Source organism: Nicotiana tabacum, chromosome 16 (assembly GCF_000715075.1).
Source record: "Nicotiana tabacum cultivar K326 chromosome 16, ASM71507v2, whole genome shotgun sequence".
Classification (NCBI taxonomy): Eukaryota; Viridiplantae; Streptophyta; class Magnoliopsida; order Solanales; family Solanaceae; genus Nicotiana; species Nicotiana tabacum.
In genome coordinates this window covers 542,030-554,886 of record NC_134095.1, presented here as the reverse complement: position 1 = coordinate 554,886, position 12,857 = coordinate 542,030, and the positions used below count along the sequence as shown (strand labels likewise).

The window sequence follows — 12,857 nt, the reverse complement described above, 5'->3', positions numbered from 1 at the left end:
GTTTTTGGGCCAATTATACCCCAAATTATGGGTCTAGCCCAAGCTGTTTCCTTAACATGTGGGCTCCGCAATATACAGAGAAAGAATGGGCCTTTGCAGAACCCTGGTCCATATAATTGACTAAAAGATCGTACGCTAAAAGATGAGAGGAGGCTTTCGATACTGTGGATGTAACATGACATTTAACTCATTTTTATAAGAGAAATTTAAACAAAAACAATTTTAGATCGAAAACGTTTTTCTTGCATCAGCCAATTCTTCATTTTAAAAACAATTTTCTTGCATTTCCAGCTAGATCGAGTTTGAATCACTTATCAAATTCAAGGTCAATTAGAAACAACTTTAAGAGTTTTTATTCGAACTATATATATATGAACTTATAATTTTTGCTCTGAATAGATATAACAATGGAACATATCCCGAAAAAATGTGAATAATGTGGGACAGAGCAGTGGATGAATTTTGCAATATGTAACGGCGGGGCTGCGCGCAGACATTTATGAAAAAAAATTCATTTGAATTGATAAAACTCCACTGAAATAAAGTCCTAGAATTATCCCTTAATTTTTCGAAACTCAGACAGTGGTATACTTTAATCCTTGACATGTTTTCTTTGTACTCCTTTAAATTGTCCTCACTTTATTTTGACATAAAAACGAGAGGAAAGTCTTTGTGGCGAATAACCAACTGTAATACTATATAGAATTGCCTAGCTAGGAGGTCAAATTTTGAATCGTCCGATTAAAAAAAGTACCATATATGCTCTTTCTATTTTATTTTATTTTATTTTTTCGAAAAGATTTGCTTAGTTGTGGTAGATATAAATTGTAAGATGCGAGGAAAAGCCACTTTTGATCACTTCTGTTTCATAGTGGTCATTACTTTTTCTTTCACTTTTTTCTTACTTCATTAAATTAAAATAAATCACCAAACGTGACACATTCACATATCAATGTTGCCTACTCTTTCCCCTAAAGGATGTTTAATTAAGCAAGCCTACAAATTTTTTCAATACAAAAATCTTTTTAGCTGGTCCTAGTTTATTTCCCGTAGTGGGAAAATGCCTTTCTTTTTTTTTCTTTTTTTTTTGTTGAGAAAAAGAGTGCTCAACTTTGGAGAATAATAAGTACAATAAGATCATGTTCGGCATGATTCTTTAATATCAAGTAGGGTATCCACTTACTGGAATTAAGCCTATGACTTAAATAAAACATCGCAATATGCTTTTGCTTTACTAGTTACTAGTTAGTCGTTTTCACTTTATTTGGAGTGTAGTGCTTTGTGATTTGCTAAAAGTATTCCGTGAAGAAGACAAGAGTGTTTTTCTGAAGCTTTAAATAAATTAAAACCATCGTAAATGGGAGACATAATCAAATCAAAGGAGCCAAAAAGAAATTACTAGAAAAGAAAAGCACAAGGAAATTATATCAATGGAGCAAATTGAAGCTGGATGCCATTCAAATCATTAATAAAGGGAAAAGCATGCAATTTGATACTACTATATACTTTTGAAAAATGTTGTACCACTGCAAACTATATGATTAAATTTCACACTCTTTAATCATATCATCATCTTGGGATCTGCTAATTAATTTTACTTTAGCCCTTTGTTACTTACTTTTGGTGATTGCACGTGTCTGTATTTTATTAAACATTTTACTTTTTTTGCGAAAATAATACTTCAGTGGACTTACGAATTAAATCAACGAATTAAACATCTGTATGACAAGATGAATGAATCTTATGCTAAGTGATAGTAACCGAAAATCAACTAATTAAATTAGAACTCCAATCTTGTATCTACATTTTATAAAATAGTAGTTTGATTTTCTATATTCTATTTTTCTTTCAAAAATATAATATTAAATAGTAGTTAAATTGTCATTCTCCCCCATTTCCGAAAAGAAAATATCCACATAAAAAAACAGAGAACAACCATACTTGCTAGGTCTTTTTTGTCACGTAGTATATGGACTTTATATAATTAATTCCAATCATAATTTCTCTTGATGTAACAAAGATTATTTGGGAGTTGACACCATCATCAACAGAAGATTTGATGCAGTGATCATTTGGTACATTACCAATTAATTATTATTCCATGCCACTCACATTACAACAAAAGTGTTTGGTTGTAATGTTATGTGAAAAATCAACTGGCTTGCTGACACCTTATACTTCTTTAACAGCATGTAATTATCATTTTTCAATAAAAGGGGTCCACTAATTGCAATGATAAAAGCAAAAGCATACTCTTGTCATAATTTTTTTTTTAATTCATAGATTAAACCATAGAATTAATTAACATATAAAAACCAACTTGGGATTTGCATGCTGATCAGACCCAACTCCAAAAATAGTAATCATCACATCCCTTTAATTGCACTTCTCCTAATGAGAGGAAAGCTACTAAAAAAGGAAAAAGGAAAAACAACACCTAAACTAAACCCAAAAAAAATTGCATAGACACACCAAAGCTTTTTTTGTTCTTTTTTCTTTTTCTCCTTAATATTTAGGATAGCAGATTTTTTTTCTGGTTTCCAGCAAACTCTTTTTGTTAAGCATTTTCAGTTGAAGAAGCAAGCAGTGGCTGAGCCAAAGAGGACTTGATGTGGCTAGTTGGCCTGTTGTTGTTACAATGATCCACTGGGGACTGAATTGCAGCAGCTGCTGCCTTTGCAAATTTGGATTCTTCGTTTTTGCCCCATAGCACAAAGTACAATCCTGTTATAATCAACACTGCTCCAATGATCCTGCAAAATAACCCCAATTTACATTTCTTAAGTTACATGCAACCATTAAAAGAACAAGTATACTTTTATAAAAAAAAAAGGCAGCCTGGTCCACTAAACTCCCGCCGCGGAAGTCCGAGAAAGGGCTGGATCATAAGAGGCTGTGACCCGTGACCTCCTGGTCACATTAAAAGAACAAATATGCTAACGATTGAATTTAATTTACATACCCTTGACAATATAAAAATTATTATGCTATAATTTGTAGTATATTTTAGCATATTAGTCTAAAAGATTGATGGACCCAAAATGATTTGTTGGGAAGTTCTTGGGTGATTCTTGAGTACAAAATAAAGGTCAATACATATATATCCATGATCAATCTACCTAACTACATGCAATGGGGTGAAGGAATGTGCATTGTGGGGTCTTTTCACAATTGCATGATTGAGGAAAGTGTGTAATTTCGGTCCAACTAAGAAGATTCAAAAGTAACATACATATAAAAAACAATACTAATATTTTAATTTATATAAGCTGACAGTATAAACAGAGAAAACGAGCATTAACATACCCTCCCAAGTAGAATTCTTCGCCCAAAGCAACGGAAGCCATAATAGCAACTACAAGAGTTTGAACAGGTTGATAAACAGCAACGAAAACTGGGCCACCTCTGTCAATGCACCATATCTGTACAGCGAATGCTATCCCTGAGGCCACCACTCCCTGCATTCAATCAATTCGACTCTTCATTTTCATAGAATAAATAATTTAAATGGAAAAATGAATACACAAGTTTTGCTGTCATTTCACTATCTATAACTAACCATATGTCCATCTGCTTATTTTGTTGTCGTATGGAATAACTATAAGAGAATGATTGAAGGGAAAAGATTGCAAAAATCCAATTGTTTACGTTGACTAATTACCTTATCATGTCAGATAAGATTTTCAATTGGAATTTTAGTCCGGTGATCCTTTGGTCAGCTGTTGCTTTAACCACATTAATGTTGCAGATATAGCTAGACCGACTTGTGGAAATACACTAGGTCGTTGTTGTTGTAATGTTGCAGATATAGCCTTCAATAGACTACTTACAAGTTTTTTAATCGTTTCATCTTTTATTTGGTTTGCTGAACATTTAACATCTTTCAATATATATAAACTCAATTCTTAGGGCTCGTTTGGTATGAGAGACAAGGAATAATTAGACACGAGACAAAATTTAAGAAGAATTTATTCCATGTTTGGTTGAGAAAAAATTACAGTATTATTAATTCCGGGATTAATTATCGGAAGATTGTAGTATTTTTGGTGGAATAACTAATCCTGGGATAACATCTTTCCAACCAAACGACCCCTTAAGCTTCATTTTTTACTCTTAATGACATACTCTTACAATCATAGAACATTCATTGACATGCTTAAAATAATATTTTTCAACAGTATTATGTGGTGCCAAAAGATATTTATTTTTTTTAATTTCATGCCTAGTTACGCTATGTCATGTAAACTGAAACGGAAGGATTTTAGTTTTTTTTCAAAAAAGAGATAAATTCTGACACAAAGAGACCGGTCAAAAGACTGAAAATACTTACAGCATAAAAGACACTGAAGAGTTCGCCACCAGAGTGAACAAGCCAAGCATTAGGGTCTCTCTCACAAAAAGCTGCAATTATAAGGAATTGTATGACTCCAAAGAAACACTGATACGATGTGACTGAAAGCCGGGCCGGGTATTTTTTAAGAACCGGTGCCTGTAAAACGAGCCACCCGGCCCATGACAAACAATGCCCGATTAAGTAAACGCAACCCAAACTCCAGTTTTTTCCATTAGCATCTCCTAAATTCATCAACATGGGTACTGAGGTCCTTTGTAATGGTGGAGTTGGACTGTAAATTGTTGGACCTTTGTATAGAGTAATTACTGAAGCTCCAGCTACACACAATAATGTTCCACACACTTTTGATATACCATCTTTTCTGTTCAGTCTCACAGTTTCAATCCTGAAATAAATTCATCATAAAGGCCTTTAGATTTACAGATTAATCAATCTACGCGCAGTTATTTGCAAATAGTAGTGTTTGCCTTTGCTTCATGCACGATCATTGGCGAAGCCAGAAATTTCCTTAAAGATGTTCAAACTTGAAAAAAAGGAAAATTCTCCCTCAAAGAGTGTTCAGTATATGTTAAATACCTCTGAAATAATATTTTACCTATATCTTTTAAGACATGTAGCTTTGCCACTGTGCATGACTGATATATTCATGCTTACGACTTGTTGTAACAGATAGTATGCCGTATTTTTCTGGTTACTAATTCCACCTTTTAAGGACGATCACTTGTAGTTATTCATTAAGTGATCTGATAGTATAAATATTTTTTACACTGCAGGTGAACGAAAGTTAAACTCTTTACAAAGTCCGTGGTTAGGAAAATATTATGAAGAGCGAACTTGCCTGAGTAGTGCAGCCATGAGAAAGGTAATGGCAGGGACAGAATTTTGTATGGCAGAAGCAAAGGTAGGGGAAGTATTGTCCAATCCCAACAAGTAGAATCCCTGGTTTGCAGTAATACTATAAATAAGGGGAAAAAAGAAAAAATATGTCAATTATCTTAGTAGTTAATACTAATTCTTAACACTCAACAAGAGTATCATGAGATTAGAATTTTTATAAGATCATAGCATCCTACCCAACAACTGCTAGGAGGAAGAATTGAAGGACAAAATTCCAAGTAAGAGCTGGCCTGTCTTTCCTGATCAATAAAAAAAAACGATTTATTACTTTCAAGTCGTGATCCTAATCAGTGGAGTAGTCAGAAATAAGAACATAGAAAACTAGGATTTCAAGTGACATACTTTTCAAGAAAATAGGCAAAGGGAAGAAGTAGAAGCAAAGCAAGAATGTTTCTATAAACAGGGAAAACAATCTTGCTAATGCCCATATTAAGGGCAGCTCTAGAAACAACATGAAAACCAGCATAGCCAAACTGCAAGGCCAACATGGCCAAGTGCAGTTGCATTTTCTCAGGCATAACAAACCCCATTCTCTTACTAGTGGCTGAACCACTCGTATCTGCCATTAGAAAAGCAGAAGCTTAAAAAAAATAGGGCTAATTAGTTAAGAGAAATGGTATTGTGATGATCGATGCTTAGATGCTTGAAGTTAGGGAGGTATAAATATAGCTAAAAGAAGAGTGAGTTTTTTCAATATGACCCCACTGTGGGGTCTTTAAAAGATGTTATGTCAACTGTTTTTAACCTTCTAATGTTTTGGGTTGTCTCCCACATTCTCCTTTCTCCCAAATGAAAAAAGAAAATAAAAAAAAAGGAAGAAAACTCTTTCCTTGAGATGGCAAAGTTAAGTCATTTTTCACAGTAATCTACTCCCTCCCTCCGTTCACTTTTACTTAACACGTTTTGACTTTTTATGCCCCTTAAAAAATAATAAATGAAATGCATAATTCACCATGATACCTATATTAATTGAGGCATATTTTATTGGATTTGAGAAAATAATTTGAAATAAGTAATAAATACTGTGGGTATAACAGGAAAACTTTTTCTGTCTTCTCTTGATATGCATAAAGTGACAAGTAAAATAATTTTTTTTAATATACATGCCAAGTAAAAATGAATTATTTAAGTTGAAACGGTTGAATTATGATAGTAATTGTTATCTTGATTCAAGGGATAAATTTTGAAATGACCCATCAAACAATTGGATTAAAATGTGTCCATTAGTGTGACGTAACGGGTTAAATGCAACCCAAATATTACAAAAATCAAACGTGGAGTTTAGGAATTATGTAAGCTTGAAAGAATTTAAACTAACAATTTAAGAAAAATGCATTAGTTAATACTTTATTTTGTCAAAAAGAAAAATTAAAAAGGATCGGATTGGATTATAATCTATTTTGATCCAAACAAATTTTGAAGGGATTTTTACATAAATAGTCAGCCATATTTACAGTTTATTTTTTGTGGTCATATACATAGATTATATTTTGATTATACACATATATTATGCTCCTATAAATTATGCATCTATTATACCTCCGCTAGCTATTTTTAGTTTAAACGATTAAGTGTGAGACTATTTGAGTTAATTCTTAAATTTTAAATGAGTTCGATCATAACCTAGTTATTTGATTTAATCTGTTTCGACCCATTAAATTATCACTTGTACATGATATTTTGAACGCATTGGTTTAGGTTTTTCTACATTTTGCTTCTCTCTCTCTCTCTTTTTTTTGTATTTAAGATTTACACAAGAAAAACAATCGATTTAAGAGGATTTTATCATTACAAACTTGCTTACATTGCCATAAACCAAAAACAAGATAACTCAATAATATAAAAGCTTAAGAACTTAGCAAGACAGATATGTCCTCAAAGCATGCTCGTGAAACCAAATATACCTTATATATGTGGCCGTTAAAATAAGAATATATTTGGAACAAGTATTGGACGGCACAGGTATGTTTATGCCAAAATATTAACAACCGACAAATTCGCCTAATTTTACATAGTTTAAGGGCATATTTAAACATTTTTCGAAAAAAAAAAAGTCTTCCCTGGGGATGACAAGACAACCCAATCTATGGGACTCCCACTAATGAAAAAAGGAGATCCAGAATACAGTGTGTGTCTTAGAGGTTCTGTTTTGGAAGCATGCCATTAATGATGATGATAATTGATAGAGTTCCGGGGGGGGGGGGTGGAGGTGGAGATGGGAATGGGGATGTGAGGGGGGTGGTGGGGTTGTGCAGGGAAGGTGGTGAGCCGCCATCAATGGATAGAGCGCACGAGGGGCACCCATGCATAACCCCATGAATGCTCTTCAACCCCACACATCAACCCCTCCACACAACTTATCCTGCTAAGCTCTACGTTGGGTTTTATTTGTTGTTTATTTTTTGTCTTCCTCTGCTCCAACTCAGTGGCGGGGCTAAAATTTTTATTAAGGGGTGATAAAATATTAAAAAAATAATCACACAAAGAAAATAAGAAAAATTTATATATAATATAATACAAAAATAATAATTTGTTAACCTAGTTAAACACTATAATTTTCGGTGAAGGGACACCCATTAACATAAGGTGGCTCCGTCCTTGCTCCAACCTTACCCGAGTTCACGGGTTCAATTATAGAAATAATTTCTTGCACAAATTAATATAAGATTGTGTAAATAAATTTAATGTGATTCGACCTAGTGAAGATTTTTAGCACTAAATTTGGCTTATTCTTAAAATTATGAGTTCAAATTAAAATATGATATTTGCGAAATTCAAAAAGTAATTTTTATACATTTATATATTTATGATGATCCGCATAAAAGATATTGAGTTTAATTGGACAAATTATCACAAGGCTTCATCTGTCACCGGGCCCTTGCATTAGCGAGAGCTTAATGATGCTACTATCTGTACGACCCAATGTATGCTCCAATATTTTTAAAATCTCTAGTCTAATGTACTCTTTAATTTTTTATTATTTAGAAAAACTTTATACTGATTATACATGCTGGTATGTATGTTTCATTTTGTTCAGGAAATTTATGAAATTCAAGTTGCAAATAATTCAAACTTCAATATCCACCCTGTCCGTACAAGAACAACCACATGTTTTTAGGGGTATGGACCATTTATATGACAAAAACTAGTAGACAATAAATCATTCAACATCTTAATCAGTTTCATATGACTCTGCTCGTGAGACCACTCGTGTGACCGAATATTTGACCACATCAATTTAAAAAATAAGAAGGAATATCTTTTTCTTTTTTAAAAAACGATGTTAACTAACCATACTCGTGAACTTCGAAAATTATCGTCTGGTAAGCTCACGGAAATAAAAAGAAAAGTTGGCTACTAAATCTATTTTGTAATAAACTAATAAAGTTACCTATATATGTCCACTAATTGCAGTTTTCAAATACAGTTGTTGATTGTTAGAATTTGTGTTCTAAAATCAGCAAACCAGAATATACGAGATAAATCGGAAAATTGTATACGGTAGAAATCGGGGCTACCCGATTTATAGGCTCGAGGTCGAGGTCGAGTTCGAGGCCGATGGACCGGACTCGAGCTCGAAGGCAGAATGCGATGCCCGAAGATAGGAGTACGAGGAATATCGAAGCCGAGTATCCTCGACTCCGAAATAGTACCATTGCAGATTTGTAACAGAATGAGCTAGATTCCTGTTACGTCCCCAAGAACATGGCGCAAATCCCGGAACAGGATCGTACGATTCCGTACTAGGTGGTTAGACAGTTGTATCAAGAATATTCCTTACTATAAATAGAAATATACCTTATTTAAGAGTTCTCCTATTATATAAAGGGACCTCAATAATTTGTAATATCATCTAATCATTGAGCAAAGAATATACTCTCTACCTTTTCGCCTATTGTTCATCAACATTGTCCTTTAGCTCTACTGTTCTTACTTAATTGTTCTTATTGCTCTAAGCCCACCTCGAGGTCACCAAGCTCGAGGTCACTACTGTTGAGTAACACTGGTTTGATTTACTTGTCTCTTTCATTTCTACTTCATATTCTTGATTATTAATTGGTATTGAACTAAATCACATATCTTTAAAACCACAAATCAAATCTAATTGTTACTCGTATTTTTGAGGTAAATAGTTTGGCGCCCACCGTGGGGCTAAAGATAATAGTGATTATTTCAGTACTGATTCTGATAACACACGTTATTTTACACTTGTTCTTGTCAGAGATTCATTGTTTTCAGGTTAAAACATGTCAGATCACAAAATGCTCCCCTACACGGCGATGACGGTCTTGGATTTCATGGGGAAAACAACAATGTAGGGGTCGATGTACCACCAATAAACCCTGGAGGAAGTGTATGCAGGGAAGTCAGATCTGGTGGCCAAGGAACACAAGGAATAGGAGATGGGGAAGTCAACCTCCAAGTAATATTCGAGATACTGCAAGCTCAACAGATTGCATCGCTCAACTTTAAAGTCAGAATAAAACTCCGAGTATAGCTGAACCGGGGAACACTCGACGTGCTGAACCAGCACCAGAGAGATCAAACGGAGATGGCTCAGGGACTGACCCTACAATTATGAGGATGCTCGAGGAACTCACCAAGAAAATCGAGTCCGGGCATAAAAAGATCGAGGATAATGACAAAAAAATGGAGACTTATAACTCCCATGTTGATCAAATACCGGGGGCACCCCCAATCTTAGAAGGACTAGATTCTAAAAAGTTCGTGCAAAGACCCTTCCCCCCTAGTGCAGCTCCGAAGCCAATTCCCAAGAAGTTCCGTATACCCGAGATTCCCAAGTATAATGGGAGGACCGATCCGAATGAATACGTCATCTCGTATACGTGCCTCATCGAAGGAAACGACTTGAAACATGACGAAATTGAATCCGTATTGGTGGAGAAGTTCGGGGAGACTCTATCCAAGGGTCCCTTGATATGGTATCATAACTTACCTCCTAATTCTATTGATTCGTTTGCTATGCTTGCAGATTCTTTTGTAAAAGCACACACTAGAACCATTAAAATTGCAACGAGAAAGTCGAACCTTTTCAAGGTAAGACAGAAAGAAAACGAGATACTTAGGGAATTCGTATATCGGTTCCAAGCGGAGAGAATGGATTTGCCTCCGGTCATCGATGACTGGGTCGTTCAAGCTTTCACTCAAGGTCTCAACACTCGGAGTTCTATAGCTTCACATCAGTTGAAGCAAAGTATACTCGATACCCGACTATTGCTTGGGCCGACGTACATAATCGGTACCGGTCGAATATTAGAGTCGAAGATGATCAACTAGGGACTCATTCGGTGTCCGTTTATCCTAGCAGGCCCATAGGTAGGGTCAAAGGGGACGTCAATCGAGATCCGAGATCGAATAGAGATTGATATCAACCGTACAACGAAGACCATAGAGGCAGCGGGTTTGGGCTTCGAACAAAGTGAGAGGAGGAATGGTCGAGGTCAAAATTCATAAGGGCCTGGTTACATCAAAAATCCAAAATCCGAATAAAGGTACGACCCCATTTCGATTCTCTCTATTTTTTCGACTAACACTTGCAGGCTATCAACAAGGATCAGTACGAAGCTTTGAATCTTAAAGCGCACGTTGCACTCTTTTTCTCTTGGACGGTTATTGTCCCAAACGGGTTTTTCTGACTATGTTTTTAATGAGGCAACCATTGTTCATGCTGGCTTAGGGTAGTTCAAAGGTATTCGAGGTTTCCTGAGATAAGCCTCGAGATTTGGGAGGCATTACCCTCGAATGTCCACTTTGTTGCAAGGAAATTACTCCATGACAACGGGGCCTCGATAGGAAAATATTGTAAGGGTCAAACGGTGAGATGAACCGTGCCCATATAGGTTACTCGAGCCCTAACGTCAAACATGTGCGCATGTATAATCGTCCATTAAGAGAAATATTTTTCCTTGTCGATATCTCATGCTTCTAGAAAAATTTTCTATTTCATACTCTTGATTTATTGTGTAAACAAGCTTAAGGGCCGATCACAACAGAAGTTCAAACTGCCAACATTTCGAGACCATAAGACCTCAAAGGCGATCCTCGATTTTACGGGCCACGGCCACCCCACTCGGGGACTGACTCTTCAGTCAAGCTTGAAGTGAAATGGAAGATAAACTAAAAAGGTCCAAGTTAACGCGGATCGGGGGCGTCCGAAATCCGTAACGAATACAAGAGCCCAAGGGCTATCTTAACTCGAGTTCGAGCAACTCTCATTCGGGGACTATCTATGAAGCCTAAGGGCTAACTTTATTTCGAGTTCGAGTAAATTCTCACTCGATCATAAAAGCCCAAGGGCTATCTTAACCAGAGTTCGAGCAACTCTCATTTGGGGACTATCTACGACGCCTAAGGGCTAACTTTAATTCGAGTTCGAGCAAATCCTCACTCGATCATAAAAACCCACGGGCTATCTTAATCCAAATGCGAGCATACCTCGAGCACTCAGGGACTACCTACTCGAGCTATCCAAGTTTGAAATCATAAGACCTCAAAGAGGCACCCCCCGATATACAAGCCAAGGTCATCATACTCGGGGACTAACCTTTCGGATGAGTTTGAGAGGCTATCTAAAAACAAGTCCAAGAGACATACCCGAAGGCTACGACCATATTAAAAGGCTACGACCATATTAAAAACTACAATCATGTAAACTACAGCCGAAATAATGCGGCTCAGAGACGTCCGACTTCCGCCATAAATTAAAGGCCTTGAAATACTTCAAAAAACTGGTTAAACTCGGCTACCCTCGGAAAAAGCAAAAAGGGCTTCGATAAAATCAACCCTCGAATAATTTAAAGGCTTCAATAACATCAGCTTTCGAAAAAGACTTAAGAGGCATTAACACGAACGGGTTCTGGTTGATTGAACCTTCGAAAAACCCAACGGGTACAAAAAATACATGCTAAGGCATAAAACAATTTTCACTAAGTCTTTTAGCTAAAAGAGGGAAAAATTATAGCCGTCTTAGAGGCCGAATTAGCCCGATCTAAAAGAACCTAATGGCCAATGTAAAAAAGCTTAAGGGCTAACTTTACTTCGAGTTTGAACAAATCCTCACTCGACTATAAAGTCTGAGGGCTATCTCGAGTTCGAGCAAGTACTCACTCGACTACTAAGCCCAAGGGCTACCCGAGTTTGAGAAATTCTCACTCGGGGACTATCTATGAAGCCTAAGGGCTAACTCTATTTCAAGTTTGAGCAAGTCCTCGCTCGATCATAAATGTCCGAGGGCTATCTTAATCCGAGTTCGAGCAAACCCTCACTCGGGGGCTATCCATAAGGCCTAAGGGCTATTTTTATTTCAAGTTCGAGCGTGCACTCGCTCAACTATCAAGCCCAAGGGCTACCTTACCTCATCGACTGTTGAGCCCAATAGCTAATTAATTTCAAGTTCGAAAGGTCACTCGGGGACCGTTGATCAGAAACGTTCGAGGGCAGAACTTATTGTCAGTCATTACTATCTCAAACTTTGGACATTCAAAGGGAGCTTTATGCTAAGGCGCTTTGACCCTCTCAAAAGGGTAACAGATTCAGAAACCATGGAAGGAAAAAAGGGGCTTTGTATAAACCTCTTTACAAGAAA

The 12,857-nt window shown here is 36.2% G+C and overlaps 1 protein-coding gene across 1 annotated transcript; it reads right to left on the bottom strand.

Annotated features, from left to right (window-relative positions):
* Positions 1 to 2,255: 2,255 nt before the first annotated feature.
* Positions 2,256 to 5,894, bottom strand: LOC107767437 (protein WALLS ARE THIN 1). The gene is made up of 6 exons (XM_016586447.2): positions 5,594 to 5,894; positions 5,428 to 5,490; positions 5,193 to 5,309; positions 4,331 to 4,739; positions 3,307 to 3,458; positions 2,256 to 2,753 (listed from the first exon to the last, which is right to left on the bottom strand). The coding sequence occupies exons 1-6, from the start codon at positions 5,815 to 5,817 to the stop codon at positions 2,558 to 2,560; spliced, it is 1,161 nt and encodes a 386-aa protein (XP_016441933.1). The 5' UTR covers positions 5,818 to 5,894; the 3' UTR covers positions 2,256 to 2,557.
* Between the last annotated feature and the right edge of the window lie 6,963 nt (positions 5,895 to 12,857).

Bases quoted from the DNA above. Each gene is read 5' to 3' on its own strand.
- LOC107767437 (XM_016586447.2), bottom strand. From the start codon at position 5,817: ATGGCAGATACGAGTGGTTCAGCCACTAGTAAGAGAATGGGGTTTGTT. The intron at 3,459-4,330 runs GTAAGTATTTTC...GATTGAATGCAG, and splicing joins TCTTCAGTGTCTTTTATGCT to GGAGTGGTGGCCTCAGGGAT. The intron at 2,754-3,306 runs GTATGTTAATGC...GTTATTTTGCAG, and splicing joins GAAGAATTCTACTTGGGAGG to GATCATTGGAGCAGTGTTGA.